The sequence below is a fragment of the Plectropomus leopardus genome, chromosome 24 (genome assembly GCF_008729295.1).
Source record: "Plectropomus leopardus isolate mb chromosome 24, YSFRI_Pleo_2.0, whole genome shotgun sequence".
Classification (NCBI taxonomy): Eukaryota; Metazoa; Chordata; class Actinopteri; order Perciformes; family Serranidae; genus Plectropomus; species Plectropomus leopardus.
Genome location: NC_056486.1, coordinates 2,912,862 through 2,924,872, shown reverse-complemented (window position 1 = coordinate 2,924,872; position 12,011 = coordinate 2,912,862). Strand labels below are relative to the sequence as shown.

Sequence of the window (12,011 nt, the reverse complement as noted above, 5' to 3'; positions counted from 1 at the left end):
TGTACCTTTGGCAGCGACCCATTTCTACACGTGTGCTCTGTGTACTGTCGCTGCCAGATGCTGAATTATTGAGCGGGGGATTGGGTGCAAATGGACAGGAGGGATCGTGTGAAGGCCATCGTCGGCCTGGGTTTGTTCTGTTCCAAGTGTGTCATTTATTTCGAGCGGGACTTTTTTTTTTCACTGTGTGTGTTTACAGTATGTCAAAACTAGAGGCTTTTTTCACTTTCACGTGCTTTGATGAAAATTATTTTTTTTTTTGTGAAGGAAAGATTCAAAATTAACACAGTTTCAATTTAGGTCAACAAGGTGTTTTTTGTATTTTTGTGCAAGGGTAGTACAAAGTATAAGGAACTTATATCCAATACAAACATGGGGGTAGATGGGAAAAGCAATATAGACAAAACAAGACAAAACACACACACACACATTTGACATAGACAAACTGGTTGTTGGTCTTTCACTCAGACAGTCACACATGACACAACAGTCATTTTGGAGGGCTAATAAAGCCGAGACAAGAGAACAATGAAGACAGCCTGAGCTAATCACAGTAAAACATGCTGTATGAATTAAATTAAATTAAATTAAATTAAACAATAATTATTAACAAAAACAGCTGAGTTGACAGCTCACTCAGTTGGGCTTTAAAATAACCTAAGGGTTATTACAGTCATTACACTGCAGATGCTGCATAATTTGCACCTGATTTAACCCAAATTTAGTTGCTTCACTATCTTATAAAGTGTGAACATCCTCTGTTAAATTTAAATTTGTTAAATTTAAATTTAAATTTAACAGGGTATATATATATATATTTAACAAGGTATATGTGAATATATGAAAATTCTGTGTTTGTATTTGTGTTACCATAAGAGCCAAATACATTACAATACTAAGAGTATAATATTTATTTGTATTTGTAATTAATTAATTTTGGTTTCCCAGAGGGAAAGAATAGAAATTTTATACATAAAAAATATTAAATAAATTAAACAATGAAAAATATTTTATTTTCACGCGTGTACCCTCCCTGCCGTTAGAGGGCGCAGTGTTTCAAATTTAACTCCCCTCAAACCGGATGTGTCAAGTGTCAACAAAATGCAAACACGTGTGATGCAGCGGTAGAGGAGGAAGCATGTGTAATATTTACTGCATATTTACACTTCCACTGAGATATTTAAAGAATTAAAAAGCGGATACATGAGTTGTTTTTAGGGGATATTCAGTAAAATGAAGTTCGCTTACAGGGTAAGTTAGCCGCTGCTAGCTAGCTCGCTAGCTATCGCGAAACAAATGTATGGGAGTGAACGTTAAACCAAACCTCATTCAAAAAATGTTCAATTAAGTATAAAATGTCATATGGTTACATTTAACAATAGTGAAGCGCATTAAGACTTTTTATTAAAAAGTGTTAGCATTCACGCTTATGTTCGGCTAATGTTTATGGCACCAAGTAGCATTTATTACGTAATTTAATCGTTTTTTTTACCTGTCTTTTACCAAAATAGCTAACGTCAATAACGTCACATAGTTAATGGATCAACGAGTCGAAATTTCAATGAAGTTATAAGTTTGTCAGGAAACGTTAATAGCTGAATTTATTTATTTGAACCTGCTTGTAAGCAAGATGTTTTTTTTGTAATTGACACATTTTTGAATGGAGCTGTTATTGAGATTTTTAACTGAGACTTACACAGGAACTTATAAATAATTTAAATCAATAAAATCACTGTGTTTCTGTTGTAGTTTTCCAATCTGCTCGGAGCAGTCTATCGTCAGGGAAATCTGAGTTTCTCTAAAGATGGCAACGCTGTGATCAGTCCGGTTGGAAACAGAGTCTCTGTCTTCGACCTGAAGAAGTAAGTCACGATTAAATATACGGAAATATGATGTTATTGTCATATGAAGGGTTTTGTGGATGCTGTGCAGAAGCTTTCTGCAAATCAGCTGCAGGAGAGAAAAATATAAATAATGCATGAGCTAATTGGAGTGACATCTTTGTAAATTAAAGCTGTTTAAAGGCAAAACGACACATTTTTTCTCCCTTTTCTCTCTTCTAGCAACACATCAGAGACGTTACCCATCTCTACTACAAAAAATATAACATGTGTGGGTCTCTCTCCTGACGGGAACTTAGCAATCATAGTTGATGAAGGTAAGATCGTCTCTTTCTAATGTGTGATGTAGAAACATAAGCAGTTTGTGTCCTGTAGCCAAAAAAAATCAACAAATATCCAAACATGTTGCACAGATGGCGCGGCGTTGTTGGTCAGTCTCATCACCCGAGCCGTCCTTCATCATTTCCACTTTCACAAACCTGTCAACAGCATCCGCTTCTCACCTGATGGCAGGTAAGGATATCTGATGAATCAATGAAATGTTAAAAATCTAAAGACAAATAGCCGCCAAAATGTCTCAGACCCCAAGGTGACATCTGCAAGCAGTAATATTATTTTGCATGTAACAATATTATTTTGTCCGACCAGCAGTCCAAAACCTAAAGATGTGTAATTTACTGCCACATTTGATGAAGAAAAGCAGCGAATCATCGTGTTTAAGAAGCCATAACCATCAAATGTCTGCTATCTTTGCTTAAAAAATAGTTAAAATGATAATTAATTTTAAAAACCCACGCACCGTAATAAAATATCTTTAATCAGTGCAGAAACAGATAACTTCTATAACTTGAGTAACTTGAGTAATAACTTTGACTTAAAGGCTGTGACTCTTACAGACACTTACATTATTTGATTGTGTGCAACAAGTCAAACAGAAATTACGCAGATCTTTGATGTGTTTTTTCTCCCATTAGGAAGTTTGTCGTGACAAAGGAGAACGTCGCTCTGATGTACCACGCTCCTGGGAAGCAGCGCGAGTTTAACGCCTTCGTTTTAGACAAGAGCTACTACGGCCCCTACGACGAAACCACCTGCATCGACTGGACCGACGACTCCAAGTGAGTCACAGTCCGTCAGACATAAAGTGAATAAGAATAAGAAAAGTTGAATCACGGTTGTGAGTTTTCCCTCCAGGTGTTTCGTGGTGGGCAGCAAAGACATGTCGACGTGGGTGTTTGGAGCGGAGCGCTGGGCCAACCTCATCTACTACTCTCTGGGTGGACACAAGGACATCATCGTGGGGTGTTTTTTTGAGAAGGACAGCCTGGATGTGAGTTTAATTCTGCATTTCATTACTTTGTAGTGTAAGCTGAAAGAATAAATGTGATTTTGCGTAAATATTACAGACAAAATGCTGATATTAAGTGTGTTTTTAGCTGTACACGGTGAGCCAGGATGGGACGCTGTGCATCTGGGAGAGCGACACCGAGCTGGACGGCCTTGTCCTGAAAAAGACCAGAGACAAACCCAAACCCCCGCGGCAGGGGGACGGAGAAGAAGAAGAGGAGGATGATGATGTTGAGGAGATCAGAATAGAAGGAGAGGAGGGCGAGGTGATCAGAGGGAAAGCCGGAGCTCCCAAAGAGAAGAAAACCAAAAACGTTCGATACAAGCAGAGGAGCAAGTAAGACACATCATGACGTCAAAAAATGACAACAGTTTATTGTAAACTCTCAGTCACAGCAGATTTTCAGTGCAGAAGTCCTTCCAAAAAAACACGGTGATGTTCAGATGTCGACACTTTGAGTGGCAGTTGTCCCGCTCTCCATTAGGTTTTTGGCTCTTCACAAAGTGCAGCTTCATTCGTCCCCTGGCTGCTCTAAAAGTATAAAAGCAGCATCAGCATCTGTCATAAAAATCACTACAATTACTCGGAGGTTGTCTCCGTTTAACTTTATCCCGCCTCCGTTTGTGGGCTGAGTTGCACTCGGTGGATCATTTATAGCTGCAGTCGCGGCATTAGGGCTGATTTATATAAACCTTTATTTATTCTGATAAGACTCATTGATATGAAGATCGCATCAAGAATTTAAAATGTATACATCGATCATTATGAATAAAATAGAATAAAACAATTTTACAAATCATAAATTATAATAAAGCAATAAAATACAATACTTAGTCAGTTTAAACAAGTTAAAAACAGTCAGGATTTTAGTAGATTTTTGAACTGACCCATCTGAACCATGCTATTGTGTTTCAGTGTTTCGTATACAGACACAGATGAAGCAGTCTATTTGTACTCATCCGTATTTTTGCATGTTTTCTGAAAGTTTACGGGCAGAAAAAACTGCAGTATCAGCAGCGATTGTAAGGAAAACGCAGCATAGAACGAGTGAGATATGACTGTTGGATTTTATTCTTTTAAAATAATTTTTAATAGACTTTTTATATGTTTTTCAATCTTCTAATTATAGGCTTTCTTAAAATACCTTGCTAGTTTTTGTTTGTTTTGTGGGCCAGTTGAAGGCACAGTATACATGCACGTGTGTGCACATGATCAGGATGATATTGTGACGTTATTTTGAGCCAGAAAAAAAACAACCTGTGTAGCTGAGCACCAATGTCGCATATTCATTTCTTTTTAATTAAAGATTTTTCTCTGACAAAGTAAAGATAAATGTCCCACTGTAACTGAAAATGTCAAAATACTCATAAGACTTAAAGCATTTTTTTTCTTTTCTTTTGCCTCAACGTGTGCCTGCAGACACTTTTTCAACAAGGAGGGCGATTTTAACAACCTGACCGCTGCCGCCTACCACAAACCGACTCACATCCTGGTCACGGGTTTCGCCTCTGGAATCTTCCACCTGCACGAACTTCCAGAGTTTAACCTCATTCACTCCCTCAGGTGAGAGAGAAGTTTTTATTTATGAAGTGAATTTATCAGCGTGCTGGAGTAGGAATTTTAAAACTGACAGGATTGACTGACGGGTTGATTTTAAAAGCGCTGTTGTTGTCGTCCTCTCAGTATTTCGGATCAGAGAATCTCCTCAGTGGCGCTAAACAGCTCTGGAGACTGGATCGGCTTTGGATGCTCAGGTAGGAAGTCTTTTCCTCTTGTATTATGTTTCTTTTATTTATTTTTTACTCAATACAGGGTTTTTACGGACATAAACAAACTAGAATAGTCATGGAATTTGCAAATAGCAATTTCAATAGCAGTTTTGGAAAACCAAATATACCTTGAACGTTTTGGAAAAATCATGGAATTTCGTTTAACAAACTGTATTATAACACATGATGTGTTCAAGGATCATCAGAAATTAAAAAATCGCACGATAATGTCTGTTTTTACACTTTCTGGCTGTGATAAATGGTGTAATTTTAGAAACCCATGCCCAGGTTTGCAAGACATGTTTTCTTAATAAAAAAAGAATAAAAAAATAATAAATAAAAAACAGAAAATGCCCAAAAGTTTCCTTTAAAAATTGTCTTTTTTTTCCCAAAAACAATTAAAACATTTTTTTTGAAAGAAAACATGCCTTACAAACCTCATCACTAAAATAAATAAGCCGAAATAAAAAAACAAAAGTCCCTCCAGAGTGCTAAACAAAAATTTGACATGCCTTCCCCTTTGTGCACCTCCCCTCCTTTTTCATAAATAACAAACAGTCCCTAACTTATATTTAAATGTTCACTTCTAAACCTTTTCTGAATTCATTTTTTTAAATAAAATATATGTTTAAAAAAAGCTATTACATAGTTTTAAAAAAACAGGAGTATTGATGGTCGCTTTATAAAATTCTCCTCAAGGTAAATAGAAATTTATTGGTAAAAAGTGTGAATGGACCCTGTCAAGATGCACCTGATTTAAAAAAATCAAATGAAATAAATGTGCTGTTGTTTCAGGGATGGGTCAGCTGCTGGTGTGGGAGTGGCAGAGCGAGTCGTACGTCTTCAAGCAGCAGGGACACTTTAACAACATGGCCTCGCTGGCTTACTCCCCGGACGGTCAGTACATCGTGACGGGAGGCGACGATGGAAAAGTGAGCTCTCTGTAATTTCCACTGCAGCGTTTTCACCGTCATATGCAGGGAAATGTGTCAGCAATGGGTGTTTTATTTTTTATCTGCGCAGGTCAAAGTGTGGAACACCAACAGCGGCCTTTGCTTCGTCACCTTCACAGAGCACACCAGCAGCATCACCGGCGTCACCTTCACCTCCAGCGGCTTCGTCATCGTCAGCGCTTCTCTGGACGGGACGGTCAGAGCGTTCGACCTGCACAGGTGACTCCCGCTGGAGCTGGTTCACTTCCAGTATTTAATGGAGACGGGGACTAAAAACAGAAGTGTCTTTGTGTCCAAAGAGACTTTTAAATCCGTGTCTGCTTTCATTCATTACAGGTACAGAAACTTCAGGACGTTCACGTCACCTCGGCCGGCGCAGTTCTCCTGCCTCGCAGTAGATGCCAGCGGAGAGCTGGTGAGCGCCGGAGCTCAGGACTCCTTTGAGATCTTCCTGTGGTCCATGCAGACGGGCAGACTGCTGGAGGTAGGCACCTAATGATAAACATATATTAATATTAATGTGGCTTGTGTTTAACCCGCTTTTCATTCTTCGTTTTTTGATAATTTTGGCTGTGTTCATGCATATAAGCATACATTTTGGCAAGATTGTGTATTTTTGTTTAATCTAATTTCCAGCTCAGCTCCTACAATAAGTCTGAAATACACGGTGGAAACAAAATTGTTGCATTCGTACTATTAAGTGCAAAAAATGTGCAACTGACATTTTTGATCCCACAGCCATCAAAAGATAAAAACATGCACTGTATTATTTCTTGGTGTCATTTTGGGCTTTTGCCTTGAAATTTGTAATTTTTACTATTTACTATTTTCTATTTTATGTCATTTTTACTTGGCATGTGAAGAAAATACATGCTATTTCCACGAGGTGCACTGTCACAATAGATGCTGGTGCAAATCATTGACATATCCCAGACTGTGATCATCAAAAAATGATAATCTACTTAGCATGTAGTATATTGAAAATAATTTCCTTTTTTTGTAATTTATTTATCCAAAAACATGGTGTCATCATGACAAAAACCTGGCATTTAAAGGGTAAAAATTCTGAAAATTAATGAATATTCAATATTAATGATTAGGATTGATGTTGGTTAAAAAAGTTACCTCAGTCGAAGTATAAAATAACATTAATATATAATATTTTTTAAGCACCTAAGGGTTAAAAATGCTCTTTTTCACTCTACCTGCCTCCTCGCTGTGATTGTCCAGGTCCTCGGGGGCCACGAGGGTCCAGTCAGCTGCCTGTGTTTCAGTCCGGTCCGGTCCATCCTGGCCAGCGCCTCATGGGACCGCACCATCCGGCTGTGGGACATGTTGGACAGCTGGCAGGTCAAAGAGACACTCCCACTCACGTCTGATGGTAAATATTGTTACTGTGTCTTTATGGAGGACAGATCTTTTCAGGTTGTCCTTTCGTCTGTCCCTTTCTCGTGACGGCGATATCTCAAGAACGCCTGGAAATTATAATGGTCATGATGGGAAAAGTGGAATCTCACACACCCATCGGGAAACAAAATTGTCCAGAAACCAGCCAGAAATGCAGATAGTTCCCACTTCTGTCGGTGCACTAAATACATACCTTTATGATAATACAGTATGGTCATAGTTTTTCTACTCTAGAAAGGGTTGTTTTTCCAATATTTGACATTGATCATCTAAATTTTTCACTGGTTATTAGTAAATTGGACTTAACCTTAATTTTGAGTGGCATTAAATAGTCTTCTGTCTGTCTTTCCTTCAGCTGTAGGAGGAACCCTGAGAATGATACAAAGGGACATTTAAAAGACAAAAAAAGATTATTTATTAAAACAGTATTTTATTTAACTTTATTTTAACATTAATTTATCCATATTTATTATTATAGCATTTTATGTAACTTTATTGTGATGATACTTTGTTTAATTTACCTCAACAGTATTTTTATTTAACTTTATTATATGACAGAAGCTACAACGGCTGCCTCTTCAACCTACAGAGACTGCATCAAGTCAAACAGTTTTATGTTTTTTCCAAATCTGCAGATTTTGCTGCAAAGTGAGCGCTCTTGACTTTGACTTTGCAACCTATTATTAGCGCCATTATCATCTTTACAAAATCACATAAATCCTGCTCGAACTTTGTAAGAAAAACAAAACAAATCGTTGAATTTTTAACAGCCGAATCAGGTTTCGACTGGCGTAATTCTGAGCCTGGTACAGCCCTAGTATCTGCCTTTTTTTAACTTTATTGTCTCTGTAATTAATTTAATACTTTTGTATTAGTCTACAGTAGTTTAGAGGAGATTTCAAGTTTTTAGGGCTGTTTCATGAATTTATTACAAAAAGATGCTGCAGGTGTTTAAACTTCTGTGCTGCTTCACTTACAAAACATGGAAGCACTCCAGTCTGTGTGAGAACTCGGCTGAAATATCTTCAGCTCCACTGACTGGGATTAGTAGCAGAGATAAAATCAATAATTGGCTTCCAGATGAATCATTTCAGTACAGTATATTTGGGTAATTTTTCAACCAAACTCAGTTCTTGTGACGAGTATCTTCTCCAGATGCTGCTGCAGACGCTAAAAACGCCGTAACCGGGAAATGAATGAAAATTTACAGCACTGAAAGGTTGACTGTCTCCATAAAAGTTGGTGTAATTTTGATGTATTTGTGTTTTTTTCCTCTCAGGTTTGTCCGTGACGTACCGCCCTGATGGTCAGGAGTTGGCTGTGGCCACTCTGAACGGTGAGATCTCTTTCTGGAACCCACAAACAGCCACACAAACCGGCTCCGTGGCCGGACGCCATGACCTGGAGACGGGCCGCAAAGAGACGGATAAAATCACAGCCAAGCAGTTGGCGAAGGGAAAGTGAGTGATAAAACTTAAATTATTTCCTTTGGTCCAAACCAGAGAGGAAAAAGTCTGATTTGACGTCTTTTTGTGGAATTCATTCTTTTTTTGTGCGTCCAGGTCCTTCACGGCGCTGTGCTACTCCGCGGACGGGGAGTCGATTTTGGCGGGAGGCCAGTCAAAGTTCGTGTGCATCTACAACGTGAAGGAGCAGATGCTCATGAAGAAGTTTGAGATCTCGTGCAACCTGTCCTTTGATGCCATGGAGGTATGGCCCTCAGCTCAGACGCAGCTTTTAGAGCAACGCATGATGACGTGACAAACTTCGGTTTCGTGGGAAAGACGTGCAGCTGCTGTCTACTGCAGACACAGAGAATATCAAAAAATAGTGTTTAATGTAAAAGTTGGACTTGTTTCATGGGAAAAAAAGCAGGATCCGGAGCAATAATTAGGGCGTCACAAACATGCTCACTTTGTCTTTGAACTTCACCAAATATTTTGGATGTGCGTTACCTTCAGGAGTTTCTGGACCGACGGAAGATGACCGAGTTCGGCAGCCTGGCTCTGGTGGACGAAGGAGCTGGAGACGGAAATGGAGTCAACATCAGCCTCCCTGGAGTCAGGAGAGGTAGGACGCTCGCTTCAACACTTAAAACAGATACTATTAAGTATAAGAGTACCTGATTTTTCCAAATAAAGTGACAAAAACAAAACCTTTTTCTCCACAACAGAAGTGATATAGTTGCTATAGATGTATTTGGTCTGTTGGAAAATTTAAAAGCGCATTGCTTTTCTCCTTAAACGGGCACATTTTCAACAAAATTGTCATCTAAAGTCGCTTCTTGTTGTTGCTTAATCCTCATGTTTTTGACTTTTTTAAATGTTCTCACTGCAGCTTATATCCGAAACATCTTTTATGTTTCTTTCTTTCCGTGTGTTTTTCCAGGTGATATGAGTTCTCGACACTTCAAGCCAGAGATCAGAGTGAGCTCGCTGCGGTTCTCCCCGACCGGTACGTTTGGAGTAAAAGTCTGACGAAGGAGATAAAAATGTCGCTTATGTTTTGGAATTGTAAACGGTTTAATTTAGCACAAAAGTTTTTGTCCTTAAGTCTCTTTGGGGTTTAATGCAGATTCACAGCCCCCTATCATAATTTGATATGCAACTGTACGAAAATCAACCATCTTATTGAATATACATGATGAATTAAAAAGTGTGGGAGGAAAGAAAACTTATATTGGCCACATCACATCTTCTAAATGGAAACTAATGTGAGCAGGAAAACAGACAGAATTATGATATTAGATTTTTTTATGGTATCCTCTGAAACACTTAAATATTTACATACTAGTGCTAATTGTTTATTGTTACTGTATTTCTGTTTTTATATACTTGTGCTGGTACTTTTTTCTTCGTGTGATAATTCTCTGTGCTGGCATCAGAGCGACTGTAACGAGCCACAAGTTCTCCTCGGGAATCAATAAAGTATTTCTGATTCTGATTCTGAAGTGAAAACACAGAATCCAGAAGAATTTAAATGAAAAACACGCTATTTGTGGGGAAAAAAAACATAGTCTGGAAAAACTTAAAACTGACTTCATATGGTTGCGTTTCCCGTCGTTTTTTAGGTCGTAGCTGGTCGGCCACCACCACTGAGGGCCTGCTGGTTTACTCTCTCGACGGCTCTCTGGTCTTTGACCCCTATGACCTCGACCTTGACGTGACGCCGGCGAGCATACGTAAGCAGCTGCGGCTCAAGGAGTGGGCGCCGGCCATCGTCCTCGCGTTCAGACTCAACGAAAAAGCCCTTAAGCAGGAAGTGCTGGAATCAGTGCCGCACGAGCAGAGTAAGTAAATTTTAATGATTAGCTCAAAATGAACTTTTCCTAAAGCTGATGACTGACGATGGATCGTTTGCGCTCCAGTCCCGGTCGTTTGTGGCTCTCTGCCCGACATTTACGTGGAGAAGCTGCTGGGCTTCGTGGCGGCGAGTTTGGAGAAGTCGGGTCACCTGCAGTTCTACATGACCTGGGCACAGAGCCTGCTCATGCTGCACGGACAGAAACTCAAGAACAGGTTTGCTCCCAGTCTCTCATGACTGTTTTTATGAATTTATTTAATTAAGCACATACTTACCGTCTCAGTGTAATTGTGAGTGACTTTACCTGATGATTTTTATCTGGCGTGCAGGTCAGGAGCCATACTGCCAACGCTGCAGGCGCTGCAGAAGAGCATCCAGAGACACTTTGACGACCTGTCCAAACTGTACGTCAACAAAAATATTTTTTTCCAGAAATGTTCTTCTTACTGTTCCTGTATCATATGGTCCCTGTGATTCCTGAAACCCAAATCTTTGTTTCCTTTGCACAGGTGTGACTTTAACATGTACAACATTCGCTATGCGGCGGCCCTGTCGAAGCAGAGGGGCATGAAGCGAGCTGCTGAGGAGGTCGAGGGGGAGGAGGAGGATGAAGAAGAGGACGTGTCTGAGGAGATGAGCGTGGCCTCGGAGGAGGACGCAGACTTGATGCTGTAGACCTGAAGCTAATCCACCTCATTCCAACAATAAGGCAGACTCAGATAATGTTGGACTGTAAATGCAAACATATTTTTGTGTTTTTCAGAAAACATAATTGTAAACATTTTTTATTAAATACATGTAAATGTGCGTGATTTTATGTTTTCCTTTTGCATGCATTTGATTTTAAGATAATTGCAGTGTTCAGTGTGAAGGAGTCACTGAACTGTGAGGACCTGAATGATCATTTCAAGGGTTGCAACGACTAAAATTGGTCATTATTTAGCTTTTATGAAGGCAACAGCAGTGGTAGAGGGCTTTATGTTTTTGGGTTGTCCGTCCCATTCACGTGAACCTCAGGAATCTCAGGAACGCCTTGAGGGGATTTCTTAAAATTTGTCACAGACATCCACTGAGACTTAGATGAAATATTTAGAATTTGGAGGTCAAAGATCAAGGTTATTGTGATTTTTTTTGTCCATTTTGTGAACACACTATCCTAAGACGCACACATATTTGGCACAAATGTCCAATTTGACAAAAGAATAAACGCAAATGTCTAATCGGACATAATGAAGTGATGACGTTTTATATCCAAAAGATCAAAAGTCATCTTCAATATGATGTCATAATTTTCTTGGTTCGATACCTAATTGGTGACACGAATCTTGAAACTGCACATTATAGAGATTTTCTGTGCTGCTGGGTTGAAGATATGTGTGAAGCATCCATG

General features: G+C 39.2%; 1 protein-coding gene across 1 annotated transcript; it reads left to right on the top strand.

Moving 5' to 3' along the window:
* Positions 1-1,117: 1,117 nt before the first annotated feature.
* pwp2h (PWP2 small subunit processome component) lies at positions 1,118-11,780 on the top strand. Its single transcript, XM_042513107.1, has 21 exons — positions 1,118-1,251; positions 1,750-1,862; positions 2,064-2,158; positions 2,255-2,354; positions 2,816-2,959; positions 3,036-3,171; positions 3,278-3,525; positions 4,609-4,752; positions 4,873-4,943; positions 5,754-5,890; positions 5,982-6,130; positions 6,248-6,395; positions 7,142-7,292; positions 8,598-8,778; positions 8,881-9,028; positions 9,280-9,388; positions 9,707-9,772; positions 10,389-10,607; positions 10,686-10,836; positions 10,951-11,025; positions 11,131-11,780. Exons 1-21 carry the CDS (start codon positions 1,234-1,236, stop codon positions 11,294-11,296), a joined length of 2,769 nt encoding a protein of 922 aa, XP_042369041.1. The 5' UTR covers positions 1,118-1,233; the 3' UTR covers positions 11,297-11,780.
* The last annotated feature ends 231 nt before the right edge of the window (positions 11,781-12,011 follow it).

Excerpts from the sequence above, each read along its gene's own strand:
- pwp2h (XM_042513107.1), top strand. Across the intron at positions 5,891-5,981 it reads CGGGAGGCGACGATGGAAAA|GTCAAAGTGTGGAACACCAA; the intron begins GTGAGCTCTCTG and ends TTATCTGCGCAG. Across the intron at positions 6,396-7,141 it reads AGACGGGCAGACTGCTGGAG|GTCCTCGGGGGCCACGAGGG; the intron begins GTAGGCACCTAA and ends GTGATTGTCCAG.